The 27,750-nt window shown below is 41.0% G+C and overlaps 1 protein-coding gene across 3 annotated transcripts in view; it reads left to right on the plus strand.

Moving 5' to 3' along the window:
* Positions 1 to 27,750, plus strand: part of ROCK2 (Rho associated coiled-coil containing protein kinase 2) — a 1,440,935-nt gene that overhangs the window by 517,272 nt on the left and 895,913 nt on the right. For all 3 annotated transcript variants that reach the window (XM_069605961.1, XM_069605962.1, XM_069605963.1), the window contains exon 3: positions 12,374 to 12,474. In XM_069605961.1, the coding sequence (XP_069462062.1) occupies positions 12,374 to 12,474 (101 nt within the window). The remainder of the gene's footprint in view (positions 1 to 12,373; positions 12,475 to 27,750) is intronic.

The following is a 27,750-nucleotide window of genomic DNA, read 5'->3' on the forward strand; positions in this document are numbered from 1 at the left end:
CTAATTCATGGCAACGTTGGGGGTCAAGCACTGTTAAGGCCTGATGCATAACAGACCACAGTGTTTGACTCTTAACCCGGACATCCAGTGAGGCAAGGGGCAAAAACACACCAACATCACCATGCTACTCTTTACCCTAATAGGGGCTTCTCATGGTTAGAGCGGGGGATACTGGGAAGTTGAATTTTGAAGGGTCAGTGGGACAGGGAGATGTTGCCTTACTGACCTGCCCGCAAAGCACAAGTTGAAATTTTAAGTTGAAAGCTAAACTCCAGGTGTAAGTCAATGGCAGCGACCTTTCTCTGCATGTACACATCACCCCATTTCTTACTCGCCAAAGGCTATTTGTGAGTGTTGAGTTCTACCTTCAGGTATTCAGTGACTAGCCAGTGCTCTTTCTTCGAACATTTATACTTTTTCCAGTTTCCTCTGGGTGTTTTTACAAGTGTGGGTGCGGTGCATGTGTGATACTACATAGTATTTCAAGGTTCCACATGTTTTGCCGGTTTGTAGCTCTGTAAGTAACAGGTGTTGCTATTATCCAGCTTAATGGGGCTTAATTGTTTGACCATGGTCCATCAACCTAAACGGTTACGTTGGATATTCCTGTATATGAGCCCTTTGCCTGCATTTTTATTAGAGACCTCAATATTTAAATGTATGTTACTTACTGCTTTTGTGTCTCCATAATGAGTGTGTGTCTTGTGTGCAAGTCATTGTGAATGTGTGCTCTCTACCCGAATATGCTCGCTTTTGTCCACCTACCTAGTGTATAAACATCGGCCAGAAGCTTTCTAGTAAAGTGGGGATCAATAATTGTAGGGAAATGGCAGAATGCAGCCATTTAATGCCAATCCTCAGATATACGATGATAGGAGCTTTGCACACAATGCCAGTACCTGCCATGTAAGCGAAGTATTTGTACAGATGTCAACACCGGGTATGTGGTGGAGTACTGCGACTTATGATGGCAATACTCAGCTTACTAATTGATTTCCTGAGTATTGTGATGCCTACTCAATGGTGGGAGAACTTGTCCATTGCCTGTGCATGTGCAGTCATAGGTTTGCTGTTTGTGTTGTGTGGATGTCGGCTTGAGTGCATTTTTTATAGTGCTGCCTTGTGTGTGCATGTGCTATATTTATTTATTTGCTTTTCCAATGGTGGTTCTTTAGGATAGGAGCCCTAACAGGGGAGGATTTTATGTATTTCAGCTTTCCATTCCTCAGTCTAATATTTGGAAAGCACATGTGGGCTGGAGGCGTCTATTTGTGGATATCTGAACGTTTACACCACCATCCTCCCTTACCTTTCTTCTGGTGTAGCTAATTGCTGTTTTCATTTACTTCTGGAAACCAGTGACCTTTCCTAACAGGCAATTATGCCATGAGATACTCTGCCTCCTTGCCAAGTTCCTCTTTTCTGCTTGCCTGCATTCTCGTTCATAGTCACAGCTAAACCGATTACTGCCTCACGTGTGCCCCGTTCTAGATAGCACTCGGTTGAAGGCAGCATTGTAAACGGTGCAAACAACTTTGTAGATCTCCGCTGTTTGATCTATTTATCACCGGTGGCTGGTGTTTCCCAAGTTCCGCTATGTAAATATTTTCTCCAAATTGGTACAAGGGCACCGCAACTCAAACCCATCCCAAGAAATTTTGTTTGGTTTTTGAATGTCTCGAAATTATGAAACTTATTGTGTAATTTGTGGTTGAAATTGGATCAAAAGTCCCTAACTTGGACAATATAAATATGCCACATTTTGAGGAGGTTGACTTCTTTTCAAACAATCCCGTAGAGTGAAAGTATTAGATGTAAAAATAATGTATTAAATATGTCCTGATGCTCTGGCAAATAAATGAGTGAGATACAAAATATTTTCATGCTTTGCTAAATTTCATAATGAAAATGTACGATGCCTTTCGACACCAGGAAAAATAGCATTCCTAGATTTATGATTTTTTTTTTTCTAAAGATTGGAAGCGTTTATCAAAACTGTCCAGGAAATGTACAGAGATAACCACCTTTTGAAATGGGTCTGGCAACATTCGAAAGCCCTCAAAGGCAACCTTCTGTTAGGGCAATCTTTGAGAAAGTTGCAATTGCAAAAAACGGTCTGATTATATGAGAGAATCAAATAATCTTAAAGACTGACTTCAGGAAAGGAGCAATCCCACGTGTATGGCTAATAGAGCTCGGCATAGAGCGCAAAATTGTGACCGAACGGAGAGGCTGCAAATAAGAATCGCAGAGAATCAATCTTATCGTAGTGTGAACTATAGTTTTAAAATCTGGAACTCTAGCTTAACATAGTTGCATCTTATTCAACACCAAGAAGTGTTTACGGAAAAGCCTATGTTTGCCTTTAAAAATGGAAAAGATTTGAAAGATTTGTTAGTAAGATATGCAGAAACAATTGCCCGAGAATTGTCTTACCAATAGCTGCTGGGGATTACCAGAAATAAATGACGCCATCCCTGTGATAAATGGCCAGCCTGCCCCTTCACAAAAAAGAACATGCATTTTGTGCATGAAGGAAAAACCTGCACAAAGACATTTTCAAATGGCAAGACCTGCAATGTAACATACTGCAATGAATGCCCATGTAAAAAGTTATATATAGGTATGACAATGAGAAATGTTAACAAATGCATCATTGAACATAAATCCAGAATCGAGCAAAAGAATATGCAGGCACCGCTAGTTCTGCATTTGCACTACATTGGGCTGACTATGAAGATGACATGCAGTGGACCATCTTAGAAGTAGAAAACAAATCAAATAACACAGCACTTGAGGGGCCTCAACTAAAAGAGAACACATGTGGATACTGCTACTTCAATCACATACTAGAGGTCACAATAAACTGATTGAGTAGTTAGTCCTCATGAATCAATTAGGGATTTTATTTAAATCATTGGGATGTGGCAGCTAAATATTCCTATTTCAACACATACCGTAATATTTGAAAAAAGGTGGAAACACATTTGGGCCTATTGCTAGCAATTGGAGTGACAGAGGTAAAGTGAAGTGTTCATTCTTATTAAACTGTATGTTCAACACCCAATACTAAACACTGCATCTCTTATATGATGAGGGATGCAAACTATTCCCAGTCTCCTCCCCTTTTAAATATTTGACTTCTCAGAAGAGAAATTCAGTGTTTAATTTTTGGCCAAATTATATATGCTGCGTCTTAAAATTCAACTGCGTTTTGGTGCAGAGGTTCTATGAGATCATCAGTATAATGGATATTAATGCAATTTATGGCAGTCACCATTTTATCATTAGTTTCCATAACAATATGGTGGTCACCCTTTTGAATTGGTCACCCTTTCAAGATGTCGGGCAGAGCATTCTATTGTCCAACGAGCTGCAGATCGTATCAACATGGCAACCATTCGACCATGCATGTGGAAAGGAGAGATTAGACATGGAAGCTTTCTTTGATATCAGAAAACAATTTGACATTACAGCCTAAATCTCAGCTTTAAATACTTTCCCGCAAAGGAACACATTAAAGAACCATTCTGATTTCTTTAAATCTCAAGATAAATCAGAGAATGACTTTCACCAGGGGGACAATTTTCAAAAGTAAAAGAGAATAACAGTATATTTGATAGAATGTACATTTATATTCCGTAGATTTTAGAGCGGTAAGCAGTGTTCGAAATTGAGCAGAACTGGGAGCTATTTAGCACCGGTTTGTTGTCTCGTAGATCCTGGTGAGCTTCACACCAACAACTACCAGTAGCTACTTTTGGCTCCTCGGGCCAACTGATGCCGAACAAACACACCTACGTGAGTTTAACTGTGTGTTTTTGACAACCCATCAATAAAATATAGGACATATCTGTATGACATTTAAAGTTTTAACGCATAAAGGGACATAATGGACACAATTTTATTTGTCCATCTTATGTGGAAGTTAGATTTACAGAACACTATGTACTAGCTCCTCTTTCCCCAGTGGTAGCTCTTGGTCACTTGTTAATGCTGGATACTGTGAGCAACCTGAAGATGTCTCACCCGCTAGTCCCCGGGGATCTGTGATCCAGGTGGCCAGGACACGGCCATCGCTTTTGGATCCAATTCCTGGGGGTGGACCCGTGCTGGAGGATCACCTGGATGAGGGGTCTTTGGGGTGCAAGTGGGACACCGGAGGGTGAGATGTGGTATCCCCTTCCTTTTAACACCTTTTCCCCATCCTACCTGGTAGGATACCTAGAAACAAACCTCCCACACCCCTTTCCCAACACGAACACCTTTCACAGACAGCCCACTGTGAGCGACAACAGACTAACGCCAGAGCTGTATACTTGACATGTCTCGACACAATGGTCAGGCAAGGTCAGGCAATTAAGGATTATTACACACCCCTGACTTCCATCACACTTCCCCACGTGGATAAAAGGTGGAGCACAAAAGCACACTCTGAGCGAGGCATAACACACAAGGAAACAGCAGTTCCAAGATGGCAGTTTAATACAAGGAGAAAGCCGGTGAGACCAGAGAGGGTTGCAAGGAGGAAGTACCCTTGACCTTTAAAGACCGTTACTTTCGTGAGCCTTGGAAAGTAAGAAACCTAAGACCAGGAACTAAGGCTAATCAAACCTGCACACTGTGTAGGATGTACCTGGGGCTCTCCTGCGTCAATAACCAAGGCGGGCAGGAGCAATTGCCGCTTTGGTGCTGTCCTTGGCTCCTACAATAAAGCAGCATCAGAATAGGCGGCACAGCCGGTGAGTCGGAGGGACTGATACCAAACCAGCTTGTGTTTTGAACCAAGGTTGCAAGCGACAGCATTGTATAAAGAGAACATTGTGTGAGGCGTTTGTAATGAGCAATGCAAATATAATTGGAAACCAAAAGGAGTAGTTGTACTTTATAATTGAACTTTGGTAGTCCAAGAAAAGATACCATACACAGAGTGGTCCGGCGCCACGTGGGTGCTCCATTAGAAAGTCTGTTAGGTATCCAACTAATGCTGAGTATGAGAAAAAGGAATATTGAGATCGAAGTGGTCATGCAACAGGTCAAGCTAAACGCCATGCACATTCAAAAGTCTTCGATAGTTTAATGTACATCACTATAGGTCCGAGCCCGGCTGAGGGAGACTAGTTGAGCCAACGAAAGGGATCCGAGCCCGGCTGAGGGGGATCGAGGGTGAATCGTGAGTCACCTGAGAAAGAATAATCTGAACATTGTTTTGAAAGTGATCTGAGCCTGGCCGAGGGGGATCGAGGGTGAACACCCAAATTGAATACTGGAAAAGCAAAAGAACATTTGCTTGTTTTTGTACAGCAGGCCCACTGAGTCAAGGGACTTCCAAGAAATAAGGAGGCTTGGACACAGAAGGTCCTGAACTGTGAAGATGTAACTGTATCCTTGTGCCACAGAAGCCAGAGTGTGTGCTTTGCTCTAGTGAACCGCCTTGCCCCACGCTGAAAACTTGGGAAGGGGGGGCCAAAGGCCCGAACATCCTGATTTATCATTTTGTGAACACTTTCTTTTTCATGAACATCACCCCACACTATTTGTACATTAGTGGTAAGGATTGGCAATAGGTGTTTTTAGTATAGGTCTATTTTTTAGTTTGACAAGACTTCACTAGGAATCCCTTATTTGATTGTCGCAGCTTGCTCCCATCTGCAGATTTAGGTTTAGTTAGGCATTTCTCACACCGTTGTGAAAGTTCAATAAACACCCTTGAACTGTGGCCACTTGTGTCTCTTACTGTTGGTACCATGCCTTCCTTACAATACCCAAGATCTGATTTTTAGCTCCTGCTTATCCAATCTTAATTTCTATCTGTGAATTAATGATATATGAATGGGGTTGAATGAATGAAAAATTCTTTTTTGTTTATTTTCACCATCCACTGTGTCATTTCTAATTTAATATTGCCTGTGTAAATATGGAATGTATACATAACAAGTATGTTGGGAGTGTGATTGTGATTGTTCTTTTGGTACAAAACAGTTTTACAAGAGTGTATAACTATTCCAATACTTCAGATGCCAGGCTACCACCAGTATGCAGGGGAACATTGTGCCAGAAGGTTTTCCAATTTTTGGACATAAGCAGACCATACATAACATACAGTTTAGCAAACACCATCAATGTTATACTTGGTTTAACATTGCATGAACAAACTGTTCTACCTGAAAAACCGGCCTAAGATTGTCATTTCAGGTTTTAACAAGCCACACATGCCAATGTTCCGCTTGGTCATGCCTGGAATATCGCATCCAGTTCATATCCAGTGAGCAATGCATTGTAATGCAAAATAGTCAAACACGTACATTTTGCTTGAGAAAATTGTCTTAGTCTTGCAGGGAAGTGCTATTATATCCAATAGCTTTATCATTCCAAGACGGACCACTCTCAAGAATGCTGACAACTACATAAAATGTTCAGCCTCCTTAGTAATCTTCAGTGTGGCATGGCCATACTCTTTTGCATAGTATTATATACAGGTTGTCCTGATAAAGAAAAGGATCTGTCCACTGCCCTCCTTCCCGTCTTCTGACCCGATCAGTTAACTGTGATATTTATCCATGGTCTCGCCATCTGTATACCGGCCTCTCTGCAGTGGAGAATGGATCATGCAGTGTATAGAAGATTATCTGGCATATATAGCCTTTGTGTCCCATTTGCAGGCTGGGGAGAAGCTAGTTGAAGTCTAAGTGGTTTGGCTCGTGATATGTTTTAAAGATTTATAATCCTATTTGGAATCTTTGTAGAATATTCCTTCCTTTTTTAGCTCCTTTTTAGCTCCTTTCGTTCATACTTTTGTTCAAAATGTATACAGCATCATAGCCACTAAAATATGATTTAATTTCACAAGAATACATTTTACCTCCCAATTTTTGTATTTCCGGTCCTGGTGTCGCCCATGTTATTCTTTTCTCCCCTTGATTATCTGGGCATCTTAAAGATATTCAAAAAAGGTAGCAGGCGCCCTCTCTCGAAAGAACATGACATGATAACCTGTTCTGTGGTTTTTACCCACTGAGAGTCCGCAGCCATCGCTTTTAACTCACTTTACTTTTCACAAATGAGGAATATCAATTTGCATATCGGTTTTTGTCCCGCCCATAAGGGCAGTTCAGCACGAAATGCCAGGCAAACCTCCTTTGAACAAGATATTGCATTTTGCAAAGGACTTATAAACATAATCAATCTGCGTTGATTTCTTGCACTAATCTGCATGCCCTTCTGCACTAGAATCACACTATTCTACCCAGTCTGATTGTATCCATTATTCTATTTACACAGATTTTAGTAAAGTGTCTACTTCTCTAATACTCTTCAAAGATCTCTTAGCACCTGGGAGGACACATTTCTAGGTCCATCTCATAACATTTCCATGTCTGTTCATCTCGTATGCCTGCCCTTTTGTTGTTCTCAGGGGGTCTTCTCATTTCTTACTTTTTCACCATTCTTTTTTCATCTTTGTCATTATTCATGGAATCGCCCCACCACAGTTTACTCCGATAGCTGTTTTTTTTAACAACCCAGTGGTCCTCTATTACTCACCAAACTTCATATGCCTACGTAATAACTATGACAAATATTGCTTCTATTTTATAGAGTGCTTCCTGGCAGAATAATCATTAGATGTATTCTTACCTTATTTAATGGTACTCCATTTATTGGCCTCAGACAGATGAAATGCTGAGTCAGTCCTGCCAGTGTTGAATCATCTGGTGTTAGGTTGCACACACACATCTGTACCAAGTGATTTGCTCACTGAGCTTGTTGAAACATCATTTACCTTCCATTTACTTCTCCAGTCTTTCAACAATTCCTTCCTTCATAGCATCTTTCAGGTGGCAGCGTTTCTCTTTTGAATCCAATCGGCAAAACTAATTCTTTATAAGTAAACTAAAAAATGAGAAATCAACCATTTTCCAAAATAAATAGTACTATGGTGGTATTTTTTGTTCATATATTGTTTTTCATGCTGAAATGTGTTTGCCCTCAAGTGTAAGCTAATTGAGCTCAACACAAGTAGGGTAAGTGCTAGCTATGTCTTTGTTCTGTAGATGGGAGAGTGTGTGTAGCATATGAGAGGTCTACATCTTTTTGCAAATTTTAGATTACCGATTGGTTGCAAAAATTCTTTGCAAAACCAATGGTTCACCAAACAATTTCTTGTTCGGGAGTTGAGAATATATTTTAGAATGTCACAGAAACTCTGTTACAGCTACATGTCTTTACTTTGCTCCTAATTGCTTATATGGATCTTTTGGGGATTCAGTTATTTCCATCACTAAGGTACATCCCCTAATGTAATGCCCCCGTTAAACAATACCACCCTGCAATTCTGGAACAAGAAACATGCTCGATTAGTAATCACATTTTTGTTTTCAAATAAAATCACTTGAAAGATAGTCTCCTAACTTTGTTAGAGAAATCACCACAGTAAAATATCTATGAACATTAATAGCTGATATACACAAATAGGAATTGGCCTGCCTGTGACATCTCACAAAAAAACTGGTCATACATTGCAGTCATGTAATTTTGGTTCTAATGCTAATAAAGCAGTCTAAATTCTAAGCACAAGCCACAATGGCATCGCTGCTTACCGGCCAGTGTATCAAAAGCATGTATTGACATCAGTAAATAAACTGCACAGAAAAGTACTTTCACTAGATGTTTCACGTCAATCATGTGTCTTGTGACGTGGCTAGATTCTATCATGTGCATGCAAAAGAAATGCTAGTCCGAGTGAGCTGTGTATCACTTTTAGAACACACATAATATTTCCCAATATCTATGTATCCAACAAAGATTATGATTTCTGAAAGGACAACTATGCCCGACCAATTCCCCTTGAATTATTTGGGTGTTTTTAGTTGGGGGTGCTCTCACTTCAAAACAAAATCATTGGTGAAATTGTAGTGTTAATTTGGAATTGCATCTTTTCTATAGAAATGAAAATGCTAAACACCTATTCATTCACAATCTGTCTTTTGAAATATCAATGGCTTTCACATGTGCTGATTATCTGTTCGACTATGTACCATGGCCAGATTCACAGCGTAGGATATTGACTATAGATGTGAAAACCATAGGATTTCTGTTTTATTTAGCGATCATTTACAAAACTGTTGCACTCTCTGCAAGGGGAATGCTCCCAGCTGCTTTACACTGTGCACACAGCATAAGGAAAAGCAAAATACTATTTGCTCCAATTTAAATGTAATCTCTCGGCTTTACACACAGTGAAAGCAAGATCTACTTCACACTAGCAAACTACAATATGCTCTTCTCATTCCATTACCAAACGTTTATCAGCCCCGGCACTCTGTGTGCAGAAACATTCTGTTTTCTACAAGAAATCAAATATCTCTTGTCTTTAAATATAGTGTGAAAGCACTGTTTTTGACACTAAAATATAAAAATGTCCTATATGGAATAAGCTCTCCCTATTGTAAACCACCTCCCTGTCCGCCCACTCCTGGGACTTGGATATAGGCCCACTAGGACCTGCTAATTACATTGGGGAATGTCATGACCCTTGCCCCTGGCCCTCACTGGCAAGTCAGCCTTCCAGGTCGGGCAAGGATAAAGGCCTTAAAACCTCATCTAAAACTCCCTTGGAGTCAGTCCTGGCGCCTTTGGCGCTTGGCTCATAACCATCATGAAGACCAACATTAGAATGGGACTATTTACTTGGGACTATTTAACTTGGCGGGTGGAGGGGTTCAGCCAACATGGAGGCACACACATAGCTCAGTTACAAGGAACTGAGCTATGCGGTCTAGTCTTTTGGGTGTGGCAGGCCTGGGACTATTTTACCTGGACTACTTTACCTGAGACTATTTAAACCACACCCAAACAGCAGAACATGCTTTGCGTTATTCTGCTGTGGGCAGCGTAACGCTCACTGTGTCCAGTTCTTTGATGCCAACTTACCTGGCACAGTAGCCTGTCTTCTATCCATCGCTGACTTCAGTTCCACTCACCTGAAGGTACGAACTCCGTCATCCGGCATTGCATGCATCCTGGAATACCATAACCTGGAAAGAGGAAAAGAAAGACAGCATTAGTAAGCGTTTACTCACGTTTCCTCCCGAATGAAGAAAGCCACACAATTCTTACCTGGGTAGTCATCTCCTGGTCCGTATCATTGCTGGAACATTACGGCGCTCGGCGAGGAACATCGCAACCTGCAAGGAGAGAAAAGACACAGGCTAGCAATATAAAAGGCGAAACAGCGCCGCGCATCGTGCATTACTCACCGGACAGCATCGCGCACACCGAACTTTCACCTACCGGCCCATGCTCATCTTCAAACTGCATGACAACACCAAAATACTTTTTTGTACCTAAAAGGAAAGAAGCAAGACATTATTATTTGAACTAAGAGGTTCTAAGAACTGCATATAAAGGCTGTAAAGCGTCAAACCTACGGAGTCGCAGCAAGCCTGGATTCCCACAGGGGGGCTTGCACCAGTGAAGTAACTTGTTCCCTGCTCGCCCCCCACATCTCTGCGTCCCTGCCACGAGGAGCAGGACGGAGAATCCACCTTTTACAATATTAAGGTGAGGAGAAGGCCCAAGGGGGAGGAAGGAGTTGAGGCCAAGGGAGGTGGGAAAACATAGACAATCTGGTATTGAATCCAGCTCTCATTTTTAACCAGAGGCCTTACCAAGGGACCGGCAGAGGGTTTGAGAGTGCAAATCATCCAACCAGGGCTGGGTGGCGTCCCCATGGATACCAGGTGAGCGTAACAAGGAAATGTTTATACTCTCCTTTGATTAATTCTTTAACGCACTGAGCAAGAAGGCGGGCTCTCATGGGGTTTCAAAGGTCCAGCATAATAGGCGAATACTCTCAAAGCAATACACAACTTTTCATAGATTGATCAGATTGTCAATGCATGTGAAAAGGTCTGGCTGCCTGCTCAGGATACTTTTGAATTAAAAATCTTTTTTATTCCATATTGTATCGTGGCACCATGACACTTTGATAAAATACGGATTTGATCAATTATTAATGAATGTACAAATGTATAATGTATCCTCATCTGATAGAGAAGCATAATGTGGTTTCAACACACTTCCTTTTGATTCTACATCATATAGCTGCAGAATTATAGTAAAACTATTCTTTAAATGCATGGATTTGAATTCAAATAGACGTTTACTTGTCTGTTAGTTATCGTGATACTGTGCGAGTAGCTTTTAGTGGACGTTTTAGGAATTTCGGTCAATGATTAATATGGTTGGCTGACAGGCCTCTTTTGTTTGTTCTTCCAATAAGACTGCAGCTTTTTGATTTTTGGGGAGCTAATGTCGGAAGATGAACTCTTTAAGTGCATTGGGCTGCATCTGAAGCTTGTGGTTCTGGAAAACAGGCCTGTCTATCATGTAAGAAACTTCAATCGTTTCAGTTGAAGGTCCATGTTTTCAAATTTAATTCAGGCTATTTGTCTGTATTTTGTTACATTATGATATTTTTGTGGTGGGCTGAATGCATTCTTTTGATGGACTAAGTGTATCTGGTTTCCAGATGGCAAAGCTAATGTCCATGGGGCCTTAGATCCTCTTCAACCTCCCGCTTTGACAAAATGCTATTCAAATACTGTTTGACTTTACCTTAAGGCACATGTCTGTCTGAAAAACAAGCTAGAACAATATATGCCAAGCTAATACTAAAGAGATGCCATTTCCAATGTAGATTTAAATAGCACTTTATTCCTTACCTAATTTCTGTCATGTAATTATGGACAATTGATACATTTATGTTTCTCTTTATAGTTGAAGCATTTTTAAGTTTACAAATATTTCACATGCTTTAGATGAAATGCCTTGCAGTGCAAGATAAATGGATTAAGCAGACTTTCTTTTGTGCCTCAGAATTTTCGGAAAAAAACATTATTGGCACCATTACTTTCGCTTTCTGTACATTATTCCACTGCAGCAAGACTAATTTCAGATGACTGCAAAAAGGTTTATTTTACCAAAATGCTTTCAGCATTCCTTGCTATTAGTTTAATATACAGTTCAGAAAAATGTTCCTGGTGTGTGGGAAGTTTTGCGCCATTTGTCGGTTGTTCTCTCAGGTTAGTGGATAACGAACTGCATCCCAAAAATTCACCCTTATTGTGGTAATGGGAGAAAAACACCTACACTAAAGGATTGAGGCATTATTTCGGTGTTTGTCACTTTAGATTAAGTCTATTTTTTCGTTCTCTCATAACCGCTTATACACACCAAATTAAAAATATTTATGATTCTGAATTGTCAGTATGATATGTAGAAAACCTAGAATTAAATCTAAAGTAAAAATGTTTAATCCAAAACTTATGTTTCCATTGTGATCTTAACCAATCTTATTCCATCTTTTTCTTAGATGAGAAAATTGTGGGAAAGGTCCGGGAGTTACAAATGAAAGCTGAAGACTACGATATTGTAAAAGTTATTGGAAGAGGTGCTTTTGGAGAAGTACAGCTGGTAAGAAAGCAATTTGCAAAAGCCTTGTTACATTTTCACACAGAAGGGCTTATAAGCAAGCTATTGGGGCCTGGAATGGAGGGATGGGGACTAGAAATAGGTTATGATCAGTGCCAGCTAAAAAGGGGTCCTGATGACTTGATTTATTCTGAGGATGACGAAATGGTTAGCATTGCATCAGAAGCATCCATCATGGGGCTCTTCCTTTTTAATGTTTTTCTCAGCGCGTTTGTAAAGTGTCTGGAAGGGGCACGCAGGATGTGCAAAGGAGTTAATGACCAAAAAAGATGGAAAATGCAGAATAATAAGAAATGTTAGTGATCAAAGATGGCTTCTACAAAGATTCTAGGCAGCATTGGTTCTAGTCATACATTTCGGGCAGAATAAACAATGCGAGTGGTAAAGGAAGGTGCCACACATATTGGGGGCTGTCCAACATGATGGCTCTAAGAGTTGTGTTAGGTATGCCTTTTGTAAAGATTTCTACATTGCTCTTGTCCATAACATTTTTTGTTTTGCCTTTGTCCTACTCATTACAACATTCTTCCATGCGTTCTTGGACTTGCGACACTACTACTGAATGTTAAAAAGAATGTGAATGTATTGTTTTTACTCCACATTACAGGGACTGCTGAATCGGCCCTATAGTTATGGTTAAGTTGCTCAACTCATAGAAAGAGCACTTTTTGGGCGGCTTATTACTTTTCTCCCTCCGGACGGATGATCAGCAAACTTGGCAAAGAAAGTATACGACACTCAGAACGATTTTGCGAGGTTTGGTGTAGTTTCGTCCACAGGGGGCACAGTTGGAAGGATTCCAAAATGTGTGAAAATCCTCCAGACTCGATGGAAAAATATTTTGCTTGCACCTACAGCCCAAACCGCTGGACGGATTATTTTTTGCGGCAGGAGCAGTGGCTTGGTGCCAAAAGCATGCTTTTTTAAATTGGTGGAAATCCATCCTGTAGTTATTTAAAAATGGCCAAAAAGTAGGTAACAAAAATTAGTGATATCTGGGTCTGGCTGGTTAGCTGACTCATTTCCCGATTCGGAGTCCGTGGACACACCTGGAGCAATTGGGGTTGGGTGTGATGCCCGCTGACATTGTACGCGCCCACTGATTGGATGGTGAAAAACGTGAGCAGCGTCTTATTTTTGGGAACTATTGCCATGTTGGATCCGTGGACAGCAGTTGGTGTCGGCGGATAGCACGGCAAGGAAAACACGTAGAAAACAAATTTGGGGTTATTTGGTGACCAAAAGGGTCTAAAAAGGGTGTGGAAGTGGAATAAAGTTGACATGGCGCTGTTTTTATAGGTGAAAAAAAGGTGTGCGGGTGCAGCTGAGTCCGCGGTTACCTTTAGTGTCTGTAGACATAATTTGGATTGCATGGGGATCAGGGCATGTCTCGTTTTTGATGGTGTATTGTAATATGGTTTAATTTTATTGTGGTTGTGGCCTGTAGGCAGATTCTTGCCATGCTCCCAAGAATCTGGCCACTGGCAACACATAGTATAGTAATACGTGTAAAGTGATTTTAGGTACTGTAGGGGGGAGTATACAGTATTTGTAGTATGATGGAATGATATAATTGAAGTGTATATGGTATTTGTGATTGTAGTACAATTGGGGATAGTGCTTATGGAATATGGATTTGTTTTTTATGAAGATCACAAATAGGATAATACTTGATATGGTTGCTTAGTTGCATACGGTAATAAAGCTGTAAACTAGTACTTTTTCTATGAAGAAAGAGTATATTTTGTTAAGCAGAATAGTTTAAAAGCTATAATTGCATACAATTGTACATATACTTTTTTGAACCTCTTAAACAGTACATTCTGCGTACTATTTTTAGAACATCATCAGTGTGCGCTACACTGCTGTTGTACAGACATGACATACTCATTGGGGCATTGGTCATTTTGCGCCTAGAACCACTTGTGTACCGGCACGTTATAAAAGACTTATATCACATCATGGGGGAAAAAAACCCCATAGAGGATTGAAAAAAAAACTATTATAATGAGTGTGATATTAAGTTTGTATGAAGTGTGTTGTAATTAAGGGGCTGTTTAAAGTAGTGGATACCTGTTGGCGTATTCAAACAAAAGCCTTTAAAAGTACTATTGTAGTATTATGGATGTAGTTACATACCCGTTGGTGTATTCTAACTATTTGTGTTACAGTTTAGTGACTACATTTGGGTTGAAGGAATATTAAGTAGGCATTTCTTAGATTTGGTGGTAATGTTTGCGTATTCTAATTATATTGGATTTTATAAGACGTTTTGCAGTGAGAATAACTGTTGTGATGGTATATTTGAAGTGTATTTCAATGTAGGGTATTTATGAAGTAGTTTCATACCTTTCGCGTATTCCAACTATCTTGGCTTTTAAAAGTACTATTGAAGTATTATGGATGTAGTTAACTATGCGTTGGTGTATTCTAACGGTTTATTATGCTACAGTTTAGTGGCTAAATGTGGGTTTAAGGAATATAAGAAGGCATTTGTTGTATTTGCTGGTAACCTAAGTTTTGGAGTAACGGATCCAGTAAAATTACTGTTGTTTTTGGTACCATCTGCATTGTACCTTAGAATCATTAGTATCACATGATCGCATGTGAGCTTATTTGTATGTTGGAACGATTGTCTGAATGACAAAAAGGGCATAATATGCTATGATTTGTATTCTGCAGAAGCTGGTGCAATGGAATGGATTCAGCATTTGGTATGGTTACATACACAAATCGTTCATTAGGGATGTAGTTTTGTGAAACTTGTTGCAGAGAGTGCATGTTTATTTCTACATGCATGAAATCGGGAAGATTTGATTTATAGGGATGATTTTGGTTTCCAGTACTTGTAGTAATTACATTCAGAATATGTGTTGATCTTCCTGTGTGTTTATGGTGAACATAACCATTCCTGCACAATAGTCCAATTCTTGCCTTGTACCTGAGACACTGTAGGTTTTGTCAGGATTATTTGTGGCATTTCTATGAAGAACGCGCATTTGCCAACACAAGTGGTCCGAGCAGTTTAAGTAAATGGTGTGAACAACTGGTGGCAATTGGAAGAGAAGATTGATTGCTACATTTCCATAGCAATTTACTCCAGTTGTGTTGCTCCATTTAAATGAACCTGAGAGTTGGGCCTCGGTTTCCTTTGATGGGGCCTGCAGTTATTTCTTTGTATTCTGATGGACGTGCAGTTAATTTTGGACTAGACAGTTTTGTGGTTGTATTATTTTTTTCTTTAGCTGTATTGTTGGGAGATCTGTTATAGGCTGCCGAGTGTGTTATGGCATTGTTTGTGTCCTAATCCTTTGAAAATAGGTTGCCCTTTTACTGGTGTTAACTGTAGGAGGGGAGGTCTCTGAAAACAGTAACACGTTTTCCTCCAAAGAGTTCTTCGTTGTTCGTTTTTAGGACTTCTTGTGTTCTGAGATGAATTAAAGCCAACATGAGGTTGGAAACCGTGCTTACTTCATCTATCGGGAGCACTGTCATTTGTTTCAGAATTCATGTACTTGAGTAGCAGCTTCTGCTGATAATTTGTAGTAGTCTAATTTGTCTTGGTGTTTTACTGGGAGGAGCAGTAGTCGATGTAAGTTACACCTCCTATGGTGTAGGCAGCTATTGGGGACTGTTACAACAGATGAAAGTTTGTTGTTTAAGTCTTATACTAATGTGCTGATTGTTTTAAGAATGTTTTACCAGAACCAGCTTCACTACTTACATACAGAAACAGAGGTTTATAATGTTTACAGCTACATGTTTTGGTTTCATTTTTAAGACCATGTTAAATTTGTATTGCGACTTCCAGATAAATGGTGAGTTGTTAATCATTTAGCTGTGATTTTAGCACTGACAAGTCTTCTTCAGATTGATTTGAATGATGCACAGTATTTTCTACCACTGTCATGGCTATTTCTGCTTCATTTAAAATGAGTGGTTTTCCAGTTGGTTGTTCTTGGCTTCCTCTAAGGGAAGGTTGGCTGCCCTCAGGAGTGTCTATCTAGTAGAACTTCAATTTCCTCCTCTTGTTGGTGTTCATTGTCCAACATTTCTTTGATTTATTAGATTTCTTTGAATAGTCTGAAATTTACATTTGTTACACAGCTTTCATTTGCTTTGAATGCAGTTTCAAATGAGTCGCGGTCACCTAATAAGTCTTCTACTTTTCTCCAAGGTTTGAAAAGTTGCAGTTAGAGCCATGTAATGAAGTTCTCTGTTGCTGAGATTAAAATGATAACTTTATATGATTTGATTAGGCTGGGTTTGGTAAGTTTCACCAGGCTTCCTTCACAAGTTGAGACTAAATATTAGCCAGTTGTCTCATCTGGTGTGACATTGTTTTTGTAGTAGTAGTTTTGGGCTATGTCATACAGGCACATGTTTTCCAAAGCTGAACTTCTGTTTGGGTAGTATGTTATGTTATTTTGCATTTATATAGCGCCTTATGTACCATTGGTATGGGGGCCCTGGTAGGTTGAACGCCCTCGGGAACCGAAGTTCAAGTCAGTAGAGAGAGTAGAGGGAGTGAAATGTGCGTGTGAGCACCGGATATGTGTGCAGCTGGTGTGGCAAAGTATGTGTCAATTAAATTGTTTTTTAAAATGTCTTGGCTGTTGGAATCATTTTTGTCTATCGTTTCTATCTCTTGGTAGGATTTTAGTACTTTTTCCTGGATGAACCTGGACCAAGGTTTAGCCAGACAAATGCGTTCAGATTTGCCATACAGGGTTATACCTGTTACACGGTCTGCAGCTTCATGGCACCTGCATTCTCTATGGAAGAACATTTTTATACCGAAGCTGTACCATTTTTGTGACAGTGTTTTGTCAGATATGTCATCCCTGCGGTCTTTTAGCTCTGTTTTCTCAGCTTTGGTGCCTTATAATCATTGATCTACTTGGAGGCTTCATCCCTTTGAATGTTGTATGTGTTTTAGGGAATTTGCCTTTTACACTGTGTCCAACAGAAGACATAAAGCTATTTTTGCAAACTGCTCTAGGGAAGCCAAAGTGACATTTGGTGTAGTATTTACCTTTTTGTTTTTTTATCTACATCGGCAGTATTTGCCACACTTATGTTTTTGGAAGCGTAAGTGTACGTAGGCCACTGTGTGGTCTCTGAAGATGTTGTAGGCAATGTAATTTTTAATAAACTGTAAAACAGTGGCAAATTCGGGAGCATCTTTTTTCCTCAGAAGCATCTGGATGTGTGGTGCTCCTCTGGATTGATCTTCTTTTCTTCAAAAGAAGTGTTCCACTTCTCCGAGTGGAGGGGTAGTTTTATTGCAAATGAGGTGCAGTATGGCAATGAAGCAATGGTGAAATTATCTTGATACATTGAGCAGGTCCAGAGAACGGAGTTCTCCTGGTGTTTTTACATCTATTCCCACTTTATTAAGGTTTGCAGTGCGTAAAAAGTTGTGGAAGTCATCCAATGCGTATTCTGCACAAATTAAGGTAACAAACCATGTGGGAGGGCCTAGGTTCCTTAGCATACAATGTACATGAGCCTGACGTCGGAACCAGTATTCTTTTGTATCACGCATGTTTGCCAAGAGATTTTTGATATTATTATTATTATTTTTTTAAAACTATTTCTCATTTTCAACAAGTTACAATAAACAGAATTAACATCCTAGGTCATTGAATTGAGATTTTTGATTTTTGACTGTAAAACTTCATCTTTGTCTTATCTTTTGAAGCAGTTTGGTAGCGGACAGGTTTGAAATATTAGATCCTGTTTTTAATGTGTTTGCAACTCATAAGATAGATTTGCTAGTTAATTTTCGAACAGGAGGTGGAAAATGTATTCTACATTTTGTCAGAATCTAGGGTCTTCAAAATACATTTGTAAAGAGATATTCTGATGCAATAATTTGTATGGATCTTTCATATCTTCCTACTTTTCCTGTAGGAAAGAGTAGGGGAAAAGAAAGTGCTTCTACACTTTTCTCCCATATGCTCATTGGGGATCCTTTGGCTTGACGCATTTTGATATGTTTCTAATGCATCTTCTATGGTGTCTTTGGAGTGTAGTGGGTGAATTGTGTACCGGTCTAAAATGTTGGCTGCAGTAACAGGATCTACATGTTCAAATTGGCCAGTTGGTTGTGAATCTTGAATTATTTGGGTGGTTTCTCATAAGTCTTCCTCTGTTTATATCTTTGTAGTATTGATGGTTTTCTTTGAGATATTGGAGGGCTTGTCTAACTTTGGTTAAGTCGACTAGTTGCTGCCAATTTTTTTTGGCTTTTGTTGGTACACCATTAACTAGTTTAATCAGTGATTGATCGGTTGGCCGTCATACTCGAGTTTCTACATTTTCTTTAATATCTAATGGCAAATATACTACTTTGCCACAAATGTCTTTTAGTAACTCAGATGGAGGCAATTAGGCAGTTTTCGGTTAAAGGCTGCTTATAGCTTGAAAACAGGTGTACTGTTTGCATTATAATACTATCATACAAATTAACACAATAATTCATGGAATTATTTGCACCGAAAACGGGGATTTGTGCACCATTCTGCCCTCAAATCCCCATTTGTCAAACAGGGATTTCCGGGCAGAATGGCGCACAAATCCCAGTTTTCGGTGCAAATAATTCCATAAATCAGGCAGTAAGTTGTTGGAGAGCTGTTGGAAGTGGGAATCTTTGTAAGTTGTTAGTAATAACACGTGATGGGATTTTGTTATTGCCGAGCTTTGTAGTGCAAACTATATTCGGGTCAGTTATTTTGTATTTATAAAGCTATTTGGAACCATTGGGATTCCTCATTGTCTTCTATTTTGTAGGCCATGTCTATTATTTTTGTGCTCTTTTTTTATAAAAAGTTCGCAACAACAGATAGATACTTGGTCTGGTATTTCAGCAGATGTGTTTTGAAATTTAGCCATTTCTTTTTTGTATGTGTTTGTTAGGAATTTGGCGTTTGTGAGGCTTTTGCTAATGTTTTCTGAAGTTATTGAATTTTCGAAGTCTACTTCAGTTCTAAAATATTTACTTTGTATGTGCTCTATTTCTCAAAGGAGTTCTTTGCCTGTTCCATGTAGGAGCATGTTATTTAAATTGTGGAGTTCTAGAGCAGCACTTTTTGCACAGTACAGTCTATGCACAAGATTCCATATAGTGCAATAGTGACATGAACCAAGCCGAATGTAAGACAGCTTTTCATATCTCATGCAGCCTGCAGCCATTGATAGCTGAAACATGGTTGTCAAACATGCAGCACACTTTAACACAGAAGGTTAGTGTGGACACTTGCTGAACAAATATTGGTGGGCTCTGCAAGAGCACAGATGTCCAGGAAGTAGTGCTTTCCTGTTCTGGCAGATGAGCAAACCACAAAGGACCGCTAATTACCTGTTTTAACTGCACACCATTAGGTGTGAGCTCTGACTTCACACCATTAGGTATTATCTTAGAGCAGCTGTTGTGACTTCGCAAGGGAAAGTGTCATATCTGATAAAGATTCAAGAACAGGAAATTGACAGACACGAACAAGAAGCATTGTACACGTTTGCACGGGTATGGCGCATAGAGTACAGTGGAGACATTCACTGAACAGGTGCAGAGCTCTCACTGAGAGCTGCGAAAACCCACCTAGTGTAAATTTACATAGGAAACTCAAAGAACACAGTGACACACTAAGCCCTATGCCTCGCTGTACAAAATAGCAGATATGACAACGCACACGTGCAGAGAAACCATGGTACTTGAGAAATATAAATCCGAAGCACAATAAAGGGAAAAGGCGGAAGCCCAGCAGTCTTGGCAGGGGATGAATGCAGAGCAGAGGCATAGGACTGAGACTGCCAGGCCCACCCAAGCAGAACTCGGCACCCCAGGAAGGAGCAGTTTCATTTGAACCACACTCCACGCAAAACGTTAGTGATGGGTGTGGGCTTGCTGAGTGCATTTAGACCCATTGGCATGTAGCATAGTTTCATGAGACGTAAAGGTTACACTTGCTGTTAAACTAATACCATCACTTGTTCAATTATTTATCTATTCAAACATGCTCTTTGCCCACATGGAAGTCTTGTTCATAGGTGTGACCTTATGTTTTATCTGCTTTTGCTTTAGCTTGTTTAGTGAAAATAAGAGCCCTCAGGTGATAGGGGGTCATATTAAATACATTAAGATGATAACTCCTGTGTTAAGTGTATGCTTCAGAGTGGTATCTCTTGGCGTCCAAGAACCTTACAATATGTGGCTGTATACGTTTAATCATATTGATAAGCACATGAACCTAGGCACGCTTGATGGGGAATTTTGACATGAGTGACTGGTGATCAGGGGTCTGTTTTCACAGCCTCAAACGAGGTGGAGATGAGAGGCTCATGGTCACGCCTAAATCATAGGTAATCAAGACATATGACAACCTGCACAGATGGTACGTCTTAGAGATAACTGTAGCATTGCTAATAGTAAAATGAGATAAACAGACCAGGCACAAATATCTTTTCTAAAAAGCTTTTTAATCAAGAGGTTAGGTGGACACAAAAGCTGGCCCATCAGGAAATCAATATTCCCATTCATTGTAGGACGACAGTGTTCAATTGGTTTAGGGTATCACGCTGTCAGGGAGTTAATGTAAACTTTACAGTGGCGATCGGGCCACTTGGAGGGCTGCCTGCTGAATTTCTCTTCAATTACTTGAAACCCCAGCGTGTGTGTGTGTGTGTGTGTGTGTGTGTGTGTGTGTGTGTGTGTGTGTGTGTGTGTGTGTGTGTGTGTGTGTGTGTGTGTGTGTGTGTGTGTGTGTGTGTGTGTGTGTGTGTGTGTGTGTGTGTGTGTGTGTGTGTGTGTGTGTGTGTGTGTGTGTGTGTGTGTGTGTGTGTGTGTGTGTGTGTCCGTATGTAGGTATGTAGGTATGTATAAGGGGAGACTATTGACCATACCAGTTTCCTGAATTGACTTTAACACATACAAATCATGTCAACTGGTTTGGAGGTAATGTAGTTTATCCACAAACAAATGCGAGACATGGACTGTTAGCCACACCTAACCTGTCACTAGAACTTTTAGCCCAGTTTCATCCAAACCGCAGAGGCCCCTTTTACAAACTATTAACTACTGGCTGCACATGTTGACACCGTGCGTAACCTTGCATTGCAATATGCTGTGTAGCATGGCATAGCGTCTGCCCAGCAGCCACAAGCACAGACGTACGCAGGAGGAGTGCAGCTGAGAATTATATTAGCGTCATGCCCTACCAGAAATAAGGACATACCCAAGTGGTATTCAGAAAAAGTTAGGACAGCTGAAAGCTGCCTATCCCCAGGTTACACCGTGGCATAGGGCACTAGCCGTGTTCCTTCCCTCGGGCTGCACACCGCCTTTAGCGAGCTGCAATAGCTGGATCTCAATTAATAGCTGGCTTTATTTACAGCCGATAGGCACGCTGCCTATCACATCTCTAGCATCAATATTGGCAGACATTATGGGAACACTGGGCGCTTCTGCCGCCATGAACTTATGCTTGTCCATAGCATCCAATAATGATCAAATGGTTGAGAGCATAATGTTGCCCTTATTGAAAGGAGAGCCTGCGAGGTTAGAAGTTCATAGAAAAATGTCCTTGCTAAATGAGCAAGAGCAAAGGGAGCAATGTGGGGACATAATGACATCCACTTATCAATCACTAGGCAGAAATCGCCTAGGCAGGAGAACTGCAGAGAGACACAAGAAGGTTAACACGGATAGTAAGCCAGACAAGGAGACACACCAGGAAGGGAGACCTTTAAAATGAAACGGTTTGTTTCAAGGTAAAAAGGGTGGAGAAATCTGACACAAGAGATAAGGGATATGATAAAGCTATCCGTTGATATTTATATCAGAGAATCAAGACAGAACGCAAAAAGAGGAGACACATCAGCGACCAGCTTTCCCTGATGTAACTGCACTATTACAAGGACCACAGTGGCTGCCTCAAAGTTATAGGCAAGCACAAGGAACTTTTCCAAACGATGTAGCATTGATTAACCACCCACAAACAATCGTTAAAAAGTCCTATCATAATACCCAGACAGAGACTGGGAGTACAAATAGTTACAAAAACTATAATTGTCTGTTATTGAAATGCAGAGATTTACCAGGTGCCCAGTATGTGTTAAATAGAACAAGCATACTGAACATCTGTGCTGAATACCCACTATTAAAGAATCTGATAACTTCGGATATTGATTTAGTGGAATTCAATAACAACACGAGTCTAGACGAAGCAAAAATCGATGTGAAGTCCGGTGTCACACGCTTCCCTCCTTCTCACCTGTTTGTCCTTTATTGAGGTCTTCTTGGGTACTCCTTCCTTCTTCGTCACCGATCGAGACTTTTACAGGGAAGGGATGCAAGTCTTCGGGTTCCAGTGTGAGGAGTACCGACTGCCTAGGCAGGGTTGCGTTCAATATCCAGGAAAGATGTCATGGAAAAATCCAGGAAGGAAACGAAACTGAAGTCCAGTACTCAACGGGTGCCAGAGGGGGGGGGGGCCCACGGCACGAGCACGAGACGGATTCTGGGAATAAGGGGGACTGGCCTTGCCGAAGCGAGGTGGGAAAGAGAAGGGATTCCTGGAAGGAACATGGAAAGGTAACGAAGATAGACGGGAACGATGCACACGCCGAACAACTCGTTTCAGTAGCGTTGAGACGCGCGGAATCGCGGGGCCTGCCTAATTTCTAGGAAGCCGCAGGTAGACACTAGAGAGCAGCGTTTCCGTGCTGTTGGCCATGATGGGAGGATCGCCAACTTGATGATATGGTGCATAATGGACCATGAGGTCCAGAAGGGCTGAAATCAGTGGTTCATGACAGCATGCCCCCTCTTAAATCTTGATCCACCGGATTTGCCTGGATGGATTCGATGGAACCTTTGCACTAGGGGCGGAGCATTAATGTTAGAGACAGGTTCCCAGGTGCGTTCACTGGGGGGGTATCCTTTCCATTCCACTAAGTATTGGAGTTGACCCTGTCTGTATCTAGAATCACATATCCTGGAGACTTCGAATTCGATCTGGTCATTGACAAGCATGGGGCTAGGTCTAGGAGTTGATCTGGTGGACCGTACATACGGTTTCAACAAGGAAGTGTGGAAAACCGGATGTGTATTCTTCCAGGATTCTGGAAGCTGAAGCCGAAAGGCCACTGGATTGATGATTTCTTTAATGGAGAAAGGACCATAATATTTGGGAGCTAGTTTGTTTGGCCGTAGATGTCGAGGCAGGAGTTTCGAAGATAACCAGACCTTGTCCGCAACTTCATATGCCGGGCTGGGTCTCCGCTTGGTATCCGCATGTTTCTTAACTTCTGTCCTGGCCTTTCCAGGTGATCTTTGGCGTCCTTATGTACGGCGTCCTTATGTACGTTTACCAGTCTTTCGATCCAGGAATCAACTGAGGGTACCGGAGTAGGATGTGGTCGAACAGATGACAGAACCGAAGGATGAAATCCTTGACTTCAAAAGAAAGGACTAGTCTTGATAGCTGAATGATCTGAGTTGTTGTAAGCGAATTCAGCTACTGGAATCAAAAGTGACCAATCATCCTGGACCTTGGTAGCAAAACAGCGTCGGTATTGTTCCAGGGTCTGGTTTACACGTTCTGTTGCTCCATTAGTTTGAGGATGGTACCCAGAAGACAATGCACGCTGGATGCCTAGCATTTGGCATAGTTGTTTCTAGAACTGGAATATATACTGAGGTCCTCGGTCGGAAATGATCTTACTAGGTAAACCATGAAGTCTGAATATATGTTTCAAGAATATCCCTTCCATTTCAAGTGAAGATGGGAGCTTGTACAAGGGTGTGAAGTGAGCCATATGGGTGAAGAGATCGATGGTAACCATTATAGTAGTATATCCCCTGGATGGGGGCAATTCCACGATAGTCTGTAGGGATTGTCTCCCAAGGGCGTGTTCGTAACGTGGGTTGGTGTAGGAGACCTGCAGGTTTTCTGTTATCACATTTGTTCCGATTGCAAATAGCGAAGGTTCGGATGCAAGTTCTTACAGCATCAATCATCCTCAGCCACCAGAATTGTCTCTGAATGAGGTGGAGAGTTGTAGTGATGCCTCGAATGAAAGGTATCATGACAAAGGATTATGATCTTGTTTCTCAATCTTTGTGTGCGTACCACCAAACTTCTATCCTTGAAGAGATACCAATCCTTACCAACCAGGCTCCATTGGTTTGTCTTGATGTAGTCCTCCCATAGATCATAAGAAGGTGTTTCGGCACGGACATCTTCCAAGCAGGAATTGGCCTGGGCGACAAACACTGTATTAGGAAACATCTTCGGAAAGGCACGTGCTTCGACAGACTCTTAGTCAGGACGTCTAGATAAGGCCTCTGCTATAATGTTGTTGGTTCCAGGAACGTGGTGAATGCGGAACTGATATTGGGCAAAAAAGAAGGCCCAACGGTCTTGACTATTTCTGCATTCCAGGGATTGTAGGACTTGCCAAGTTTCTATGATTGGTTCGAACTTGCACAGGATGTTTGGTGCCCAAGAGTAGATGACGCCAGTCGGTAAAGGCTTGACGGATGGCCAGTAATTCCTTTTCCAGGACAGAATAGTGGGTCTCACTGGGAGTCAAAGTGCAGGATAGGTAGGCAATAGGGCGTTCCTTTATGTCTTCAAATTCTTGTTTTAAGACCGCCCCTATGGCATAATCTGAGGGATCCGTTTCTACCAGGAAGGGCCTATTTATGTCAGGCTGAGCCAGGATGGGACCTTGAGTGAATCTTCATTTTAGGTCCTGGAAGGCTGTCTCTTGAGCGGCAGACCAATTTAATGGTGTGTCTTTCTTCAAGAGTGTGACTATGGGATGCACAATGTCTGAAAAAGTACGGATGAATTTCCTGTAGAAATTTGCGAGCCCCAGGAAGGATTGAATCTGTTTTAGTGTAGTAGGCGAGGGCCAAGAGTATGGAGTCAACCTTGGCAGGATCCATTCCTATTCCATTAGAACTCAGCATGAATCCGAGAACGGTCTGGACATGGAACAGACACTTCAGGTTTGACCAGGAGTTTGTTTTCTCGTAATCGTTGTAAAACTGCATTGACATGTTCCTGATGGACTTGGGGGTCATTGGAATAGATCAGTATATCATCTAGGTATACGATGACAAAAAGGAACAGCATATCAGAAAAGACTCTATCCATGAACCGCTGAGAGACCGCAGGGGCGTTGGTGAGACCTAAGGGCATCACTAGATATTTGAAATGGCCAAAAGGGGTTCTGAAGGCTGTTTTCCATTTATCACCTTCCCTTATCCAAATGAGGTGATGGGCATCCTAAAGGTCAAGCTTGTGAAGATGACAGCACCCTGCACTGCCTCCAAGATGTCGGAAATGAGCAGTAGCGGGTAACGATCCTCAATAGTGCACTGGTTGAGTCTGTGGTAATCCAAACAGGGTTGTAGTTCTTTGGTATCTTTCTTTGGTACAAAGAATAGAGAGGCGCCGGAAGGAGATTTTGAAGGACAAATGTTTCCATTAGCCAGGTTGGTATCCAAATATTCTCGTAGGGCTCTTTTTTCAGGTTGAGATAGTATGAACATTCTGCCGAATGGGATTACGGTTGAAGCATCTGTTTCGATGGCACAATCCTCCGGTCTGTGGGGTGGAAGAGTTTTAACGATGGCTGTTGAAAACACGTCCGAGTATGGTTGATATATTTTCTGGCAGTTGGCTAATGTTGGAGACACATAAGAGAGAGAGTTCGGATTTCTGGGAGTTCACAGGAGGGCTATGCAGAGTCTTGAGACAAACAATGGGACAGGCAGAATTCAGAGCCTAAGAAGAGGGATCCGCCTGCCCAGTTAATGTACGGGTTGTGTTTCTGGAGCCAAGGCATGCCTAAAACCATGGGGTAGTGAGCAGCCTTTATAATATCAAAACAGAGCTTTTCCTGGTGGTTATTTATAAAAAGCAGTAGTTCCTTGGTCTGGTGAGTAATAGGCCTGGAAGATCACGGTCTCCCGTCAATTCCTTCGACAGGTTGTATTATTTCTTTGCTTTCTCGAGGAATATTGTGTCTGACAGACCAATCATGGTCTAAGAATACTCCCATGGCACCGCAGTCCACCAGAGCCAGGATGGGAAATGTCTTTCTCGGAGGGTGACAAGATTGTTTGGAGACCCACATATAACTGTTCTAAATGGTAAAAAAGACATAAACCATTGTCATATTCTCATTGTCTGAGCATATGACAATGGTTTATGTCAAACTATTGATGAATGTGTTTAAGAGATGCTAATTTGAGCCTCTTTAGCCTTCCCGATCTCCGATCAATTAGGATCGAAGCCTAGTCTAAAAGGCAGTGTTTGTCACTATTTAGGATTTGTATTTTTTATAGTGTTTTATAATTGTCGAAGTTTTTTATAACTTGTACTTTTATGATCTAATAAATTACGAATTGATTACTTTCAGAACAGTTATGTGTTTAATGTTAATAACTGTTGACTAAGAGCTTTCTATCTCCTGTTTATATAAACAGTGCATCATGGACCACGAGGTCCAGAAGGGCCGAAATCGGTGGGTCATGACATCCGGACTGGTTGCATATTATGGCAAGCGAGATTAGATTTTTATAACCTGGTCTTAGTTCTAACACAAGCCAGTCAACCTCTTGCATCACAGACGGAAAAACCTGCAATAAAAATTTACAGGTCCACTCAAAGACCAGAAATAGAACAAACTTATTATACAAATCAATTCCCAAAATTACAATCTCACGGGGGAAGATCATAATATACTGTGACTAATGAAAACGTAAGTATAAACTCTTGGAATACAAGAGTCCACAAGCGCATTATAAATTCATGGGAAACTGAGTTGGGAACACATGATATCATTGTATTACAAGAAACTTGCTTAGGAGTTCCCCAGTATGTGACTCCCACACGATGATAATTACACCTGCTACTAGACAATCTCTAGGGTATCCCGAAGGTGGCCTCTTAACAGCAGGGAGGAAAGCCGCAGGAATAACTTGTGTGGTATGCCCCTCCTCATCTTCTTGCTTTCTAGTAGCAAAACTATCAAGAAGCTCCATGACAATTGCTATTATCAACATTTACTGGAGTAAGAAATCAATGACAGCAAAACCTATGTGTTATTTTGGATCAATTACTTTCAGACCCTCAGATTTCACATACTCTCATTATGGGGGACCTAAACTTACATCTGCTCTCAGACGTTAATTTAGAATTCACACATGATGAGCTGACTTGGTCCTCAATAATGAAAGAA

This window comes from Ambystoma mexicanum, chromosome 4p (assembly GCF_040938575.1).
Source record: "Ambystoma mexicanum isolate Mex_15411 chromosome 4p, UKY_AmexF1_1, whole genome shotgun sequence".
NCBI lineage: Eukaryota > Metazoa > Chordata > Amphibia > Caudata > Ambystomatidae > Ambystoma > Ambystoma mexicanum.